General features: G+C 52.1%; 1 protein-coding gene across 1 annotated transcript; it reads right to left on the minus strand.

Annotated features, from left to right (window-relative positions):
* Window positions 1-5,175: 5,175 nt before the first annotated feature.
* Window positions 5,176-6,876, minus strand: CCL19 (C-C motif chemokine ligand 19). The gene is made up of 4 exons (XM_010331715.2): window positions 6,668-6,876; window positions 5,819-5,951; window positions 5,539-5,632; window positions 5,176-5,452 (listed from the first exon to the last, which is right to left on the minus strand). Exons 1-4 carry the CDS (start codon window positions 6,714-6,716, stop codon window positions 5,432-5,434), a joined length of 297 nt encoding a protein of 98 aa, XP_010330017.1. The 5' UTR covers window positions 6,717-6,876; the 3' UTR covers window positions 5,176-5,431.
* Window positions 6,877-7,178: the final 302 nt, after the last annotated feature.

Here is a 7,178-nt window from a genome sequence, read left to right on the forward strand (position 1 = left end):
TGGTGTTAGGCTCAGATTTCCAGGGACTGGGATTCTGGGATCAAAAGCCCTAGGAGATCTGGTTGTCCCTGAGGCTGGGGTGAAAGCTTTCCCACCTCTTCTAGGTTGGAGCCGAGGCCAGCTCACATCTTCTGCATCCCACTGGAGCCGCGGGGAAGACCTGAAGGCCCTAGAAGTAGGGTGGAGAGGCCTAACTCCCTCATCTACCCTGATCCTTTGTGGTCTGTCCTTGCTCTTTTCTTCCAACCCTGCCCTGCCTGCCCCTGGCCCCTTGGGAGATAGAAGTGGCCCTCAGATACGGGTCTTTTGGGAGTTGGACGCTGCCCTGCTGCCCTCAGATGCTTTGCTCCTCAGAGGTCCTCCATCACCTGCCGATCAGACACCTGGCCCCACTCCTTTTCAGGAGCCCTGCCTGTCACAGGTTCCCTTGTCCTGCCTCTACCCCTACCGTCCAGATCCCCAGCACTGTTCCTACATTCCTCCTTTTTTTAAAACATCACCAGGTCCTGGCCTCTGATACTCCCTTGGGAATAGGGGTAGGGTGGGCATTGCTGTGGCCCAATAATCCCCTTCTCCACTGCTTCACTGTTGGGAAAACTGAGGCCTGAGTAGATCCCCTCTTTGAGGCTCTGGGGAAGCCAATGCCCCTTCTACTGCAGAGGCCCAGGAGGCTGGAAGCCCTCCAGGGTGTGTCTTTGTGTCTGGGTTCAAGTGCTGGGACCCTACCTGTGGCCACCAGCTTCTCCTCTTGTTTTTTCCCTAGCTCTTTCTAGTAAGCTTAGCTTTCCTACCCCAACTAGACTCCCCAGCCCTCTGTCCGAGTGCTGTCCATCAAGGAGGCTTGAACTGCAATCCCAGGTTTGCTCCTCACCAGTTGAGTTGACTTGGGAGGTCATTCTCCCTTTCTGTGCTTCAAATTCCTTATACATAGAATAGTACTAATGATACCTCATGGGATTGTTTGAGGGTGCAGTGATGTAATGCCAAGAAAAGACTCAGCTTGGAGACTTGCACATGGCCAGCAGCCAAAAATAGCAGCTTTCCCTATTCCCATGGGCTGCTTCTCCAGATCTCCCCCGGCTGTACTGTTCTCCATTTGTAATTAGGAGACAGGTCAACTCAGAGAAGTGGTATGTGTAGTAGTTCAGAGTAGATATTCTGGAGCCAAACTGCCAGACAGGAACCCCAGCTCTGCCTTTTTCCTAGTTGTCCAGCCTGGATAGGTGACTTACCTCTGTACCTCAGTTTTCTCAGCTGCAACATAAAAATGGTAATAGTACTTAAAGCAGTGCTGAGTACCTGTGGAGAGCACTAGTGGAGAATTAGCTAATACTCAGAGCCATGTCCTTCCATGTGGACAAAGTCTCAGGGGACATCTAGGAAGTTATCTGACCAGAGAAATGCCTGCTGTTTCCTACAGAGGGGCACTTGGAGGAAATTTCCCAACTAGGAGTCTTGAGCCTTCATGAAACTGTTATTTCTAAGGTTTTCTGGTGTTTTCTGAGTTTCCCGGAGCCCAGAAAGAGGGGGTGACATGGATCTTGCCTGCCGAGAAGTTGAACATAAGATGATCAAAACATGATCAAAACCTCATGGAGTTGGCGTTGAACAAACACTCAACCACGCAACAGAGATGGCCCCAGCTGTCTTGAGAACTGGATGTGCTCCTGGTGGGGCGTGGGGTGTGGTGGGAAAAGGCCAGTTCAGTTTCATTTTTGTTAATCATATGTGTATTGGGGTTTATTTCATGCCAGACTCTAGAAGAGCAATGTGGGCAATGGAGATGGATGAGACCTAACCTCTCCCCAAAAAACTCTCTCAACAGATGGGAAAGGGAACTTTTCATGCCCCAAAGGCTAAGAGCAACCTGAGCAGGATGTCAGATACTTTTTTATTTTTTGAGACGGAGTCTCACTCTGTCACTTAGGCTGGTGTGCAGTGACGCAATCTCGGCTCACTGCAACTTCCACCTCCTGGGTTCAAGCAATTCTCCTGCCTCAGCCTCCTGAGTTGCTGAGATTATAGGTGCCCACCACCATGCCCAACTAATTTTTTATTTTTAGTAGAGATGGGGTTTCACCATGTTTGCTAGGCTGATCTTGAACTCCTGGCCTCAGGTGATCCATCCGTCTTGGTCTCCCAAAGTGCTGGGATTATAGGCATGAGTCGCTGTGCCCAGACGGATGTCAGATACTTTTAGGAAGATATTGGCTGCTGAAATATTGGACTTTAGAATGGTAAGTATCACCCAGCTGCAGGCCTTGAACCTGTAACAGATGCTGTGTGCCCTAGAGAGGAAGGTCTATCTAGAGGCAGACAACAAGGCCTACATATCCTGGTTGGGGAACTAGTAGTCCACACTACTCTTCAGAGAGCTGGCAACCTCTAGTGGGCTCCTGGCCCACCGGGACTCTGGATAAATGAAGATGCAACAATCTTCAGTGACTGATTGTGAAACAGGAAGCAGATGTTGATTAAATGGAGTCACAGTGCTGAGAATGTTAGAGTGGGGCAGGATGCTCAGTTGCTCCAATTGCTCAGATTGCTGGGCTTATGTACCTGGGAGGGAGTTAAGGGGGTAAGACCCAGTGCGCAGGACAGGTTGGTATGGTTGGGGGGATGGGAAAAAGAGGAAGGCAGAAAGCTAGGATAGAAAGCACTGGTTGGAGACGGGGTGGGGAGGATTGCATGCCATCTCCCCTGGGGCTCTAGTGTCGACCCTCAGATTTCCTCCAAATTCTTCATTTCCCAAGCTTCCAGGGTCAATCATAAGTCTATTGAATCCAAGGCACTTCACTAGCTCCTAGATTATTTTTCCCAGACTCAATTCCTACTTTGATCTCATAGGGTGGCCCCAGGGAGAGTTTTTTCGACCTGCAGGACTTTGTGGGGAGCCTTTGCAAATACTGGGGGTTTAGCGTGAGAACTAAAGCTTCAGGAGCCAAGTCTTTGTTTGGAAGGAGTCTAAAATATCAAGCTCGTCTCTTGCATCTGACAAATGGGGAAACTGAGATCTTGGGGTGCAGAGTTGGAAACGAACTTGCCCAGAGTCACACAATGAGTGGGGCAGAGACAGGATCATGGGACTCTGGCCCAGGCAGTGAGTTCAGGATTTGCTCTTGTACCTCCTAGCAGCAGTGTCATGGAGGTAGTGTCCAGGGGCCCCTGTACTGGTGGCATCTTCTTCTCCCACTCTCGCCTTCCCTGCTCTGTCTGTGTGTTCCTCTGATAGTCCAGAGAGAGCACTTGTGTTGCTTCTGTGGCAGACTGACTTCCTCTAGATTTCACTGGCACTGAGAAAGACTTCAGGCAATGTACTCCCCTCCCATGTGCGTTTGTCCTCTGCTTGCTGGGTGCGGGGCACAAGGTCCTCAGCTGGGAGATCTAGAATGCCATGGCTGGCTGACTTGGTGGATGGATCAAAGAATGGCTGGGTAGAAGTGGGTGAGTAGATGGTTGGATGGATGGAGGTCTGATGAATGCAGAAACTGGCTGGCTGAATGGGTGGGAAGTGGGTGAGTGAGCGAGTGGCTGGCTGGATGGATGGAAGTCTGATGAATGCAGAAACAGCTGAATGAATGGATGCATGGATGCATATGAATGGATGGGTTATTTCAGCTGTTCTTGAAAATTATCCCTATCCCTCCCACCTACCTGGTTTCCCAGGTGATTCTGAGGCCTGGGATACCCAAGGTTTTGAGCACCTGCATCTGGGAGCAGAGGAGAGGAGGAGGATGTCATGCTCTTAGCCTGGTAAGGAGGGACTGCCACAACTCCCTCACCATGTCTCCCTTTTCAGGACCTGCCCAGGCCTGGTTTTGTTGCTGGCTGAAGTATACCCGATAAAATGACAGCCTCTCTTCCCAGGCAGTGGTGCTCATTCTGGCCTCCTTGCTGTCATCTGATCCCAGTGGCACAGACTTATCACTCTCAGCTGGACAGGCCCTTAGAGAACACCGTCTGGAGGCCAACCTGCTTTCCCAGGGTACTTTCCAAGTATGAGGAGCCCACTCTGCACAGAGCAGCCCTGTGGGATGCTCCAAGAGTCACATGGTTCTCATCTCCCAGAGCTGAGATTCTTTTCCCATCTGGGGAGACTTCTCTGGTCTCAGTGTTGCCTTTCGGCCCTGGAGCCCATGTAGACTGCAGGGGTGTTGGTAGGGCTCCTCTGTGCAGAATCTCCTGTGCTTCCCTGGCTACTCCTTCTTCCACCTGTGGGCCTCTCTCCTGACTCTGACCTCTGACTTCCAGGTCTATCTGTCAGTGTCCCTGAGAGACATGGCCCCGGGATTGCAAAGGTGGGCCTGGACCTTACTTAGTCTGGCTAAGAGAGGAGGGCTGGCCTGGAGGTCAGATTCTGTATGGACAGAATGGAAAGATGGGCCCTCAGCCCTGGCTGCTGAGCTTTCCTCACATATTTATTCATTCTCTGATTAAATATTTATTGAGGGACTGCCTTGTGCCAGGCAGCATGCTGGACACCAGAAAAACACTGAAATCCAAGGTAGATGTGATCTCAGTTCAAGAACATGGACAAATTTGGACGAACCAGTGAATATAAGTCAGTGTGATGAATGCTGTGAGGGGGCACTGTGGGAGGCTACCTAACCCAGCCTGTGGTCAGGGAAGGCTTCCTGGAGGAAGAAGAATCTGGACCCAGGTGGGAAGCCAGATGGGGAGAGGAGAGAGAATAGTGTGCCAGACCAAGGGAAGGGCGTGGGTAGACAGGTACTTTCACCCCAGGCAATGAAGCTGGGCCCTTTGCTCTACTCTGCCTCCCCCAGCCATGAGAGCTGGTTCCCCACAACTCCCTTCCCCCCATTGACACTGGATCCCTCAGATACCTGGATGCTTGAACACCTGCCATGAAGAGCAAAGACTGGGAGGCATGAGACACTGGCTCACTCAGGGAGCTGACCTAAGCTTAGTGTCGCTGAACTGTGGAGAGCAATGAGGCTGATCCTCAGAGCATCAGGTTCTTAGGTGGAGGTGAGCGAGGAGACACCTTAGGCTGCAGCAGAGAAAAGAGATCCTGCCAATCCACCTCCCCTTTCCTATTCCTGCCCTCCTGGCTAGACAGCAAACAGATCTGTGGGTGCCAGGTGGCTTTTTATTTTTTTGGCTAGTCAAGTAAAGCAGTGAGAATGAAGAAAGAACAAAGAAATCTGTAACTGGTTGTGATCAATTAATTGTAAACACCAGGTGGCTTTATTGGTAGCATTGCAGTCTGGGGGTGGAGTAGCTTTGCCCACACTCACCCTCTTGCTCACATTCACACTCACACACACCCCAGGCCCTGCCCTGGATGGTCAGGTCTGGTGCAGAGGAGCTGGAGGCCTGGTGCTTCCTTCTGGTCTTTGGTTCCCCCAGGTTAGGGAATAATTCACAATGCTTCACTCAGACTCCAGGCTCTCTCTGGTGCTGTCATGGCTTAACTGCTGCGGTGCTTCATCTAGAGGAGGAAGGAGAGGAAGGGTGAGGGGCTGGAATCTTAGGAGCTCAGAGGGAGAAGACAGGGCCAGGGAGGGCCAGGCTTGCCTTGGCTGAGGTCCTCTGCAGTCTCCGGATGATGCGTTCTACCCAGGGCTGGTCTAGGGGTGCACAGAGCTGGCGACCCCTCACTGTGGTGAACCTGGGGTGAGAGGTCAGAGAGAATGGAGCCCCAGCATCCAGCATGCCTGGGGACCATGTCTGGGAACCCATTTCAGGGATTTCCTTGAAGGGATTGGGTTTGGTATGGAGAAGGGGGATAAGAAGGTGGAAGTCTCAACAGGGGCTAAAAGGGGAGACAAGACTAGACACCCTCCTCACAACTCACACCACAGCGGGCACCCTGCAGCCATCCTTGATGAGAAGATAGCGGAAGTTCCTGATGATATACCCTGGGATGGGGTTCTGGGTCACAGACAGACAGCAGTCTTCAGCATCGTTGGTGCCACTCAGAGTTGGGGCTGGGATGGGGAAAGGTGACAGGACACAGGGACCCTGAGGGTGGTGTGGCCATGGCCTGAGCTCGGATTAAGGACACCTGTGTGTGCGTGTGTGTGTGTGCGCGGTGGAGGCTGGGGGAGGAGTTAGAACTGGTATTCAGCCAGTATGCGCCAATATGGCCCTACTCATTGCTAAATATATTGTTATACTTCCAAACTGTTCTGTAAATAACCATTGCCCTGAGCCCCACAAATGGCTTCCTGCTGCCCTGATCACCTCAACCTCTCTCCCCGGACAATCCAGCAAGTAAAGTGATGCAGATCACAGTGTGGGAGGGGTGTGGGGTGGGGTAGGCTGGTGTTAGGAGCCTTATTAATTGGTAAAATTTTTGAGTATCAGTCTTGCCTCAGTGTCTGCCATTCTCCCTACCTTAAGCAAATATATACTGTTCTCTCTTTCTGCCTGGGAAATGGAGGCAGCAGGAAATAGAGCTTGCAGAGACAGCCCAGCCACAGGCCCCAGGATGTGCCACGAGACCCACCCACATCGGGTTGGAATTCAGGGCACAGGGACACCCACACTTATAGGCACATACACACGGACCTGCCAGGCTCACCGAAACATGCCTGAACTCGCCATGTCCCTCATATCTAGTGCCAAGCAACCTGAGATCTAGAAATTACCCACTGCCAGCACCCCCCACTGCCCCCCACCCTGACTCTCCCTTCAGCCTTACCTGGGGAAGTCCAGAGAACCAGCAGGCTGAGGGTCAGTAGTAGTGCCATGGAGGGTGAACAGAGGCAGGCCAACAGCAAATTGTGAGCACCAGTGGTCTCCGGTGTGCAGGATCTGTGTGAGGCTGCAGGGCCACTGGGATGCAAGGGTGAAATGCAGGGTGTGAGTGATGTGACGCTGGGAATGTGAGCCCTGCAGCTGATTCTTATTTATGACCCTTTTTTCTGCCTGAAATTCCCCTTTCAGCCTGTGATTCCCCTGCTGTCCCCCTCTTTCTGGCAGAACCTCAGCCTGCCCCCCTCTTTTCCCTGCAGCTGCCCTTTCCCTGTGCTTTCCTTGGCTCATGCTCTGAGAACGTAGGTCTGCAGTCTGGTCCAGTAAAGAGGGCTGTGCACTGTTTCTCCAGAGAGAGGGACTGCCCTGTCATCCCATTGGTGGCATTTGCATCATCAACCATGGCACTGGGGTTCAGAAGTAATGGTCAAAAGTGGGGGCCACAGTGAGGAGCTGTG

The sequence above is a fragment of the Saimiri boliviensis genome, chromosome 2 (genome assembly GCF_048565385.1).
Source record: "Saimiri boliviensis isolate mSaiBol1 chromosome 2, mSaiBol1.pri, whole genome shotgun sequence".
Classification (NCBI taxonomy): domain Eukaryota; kingdom Metazoa; phylum Chordata; class Mammalia; order Primates; family Cebidae; genus Saimiri; species Saimiri boliviensis.

Coding starts and splice junctions, on each gene's coding strand:
- CCL19 (XM_010331715.2), bottom strand. CDS start 6,716: ATGGCACTACTACTGACCCTCAGCCTGCTGGTTCTCTGGACTTCCCCA. Junction 5,952..6,667: donor GGTTCTCTGGACTTCCCCAG/GTAAGGCTGAAG, acceptor TCCCCATCCCAG/CCCCAACTCTGAGTGGCACC. Junction 5,453..5,538: donor TGCAGAGGACCTCAGCCAAG/GCAAGCCTGGCC, acceptor TTCCTCCTCTAG/ATGAAGCACCGCAGCAGTTA.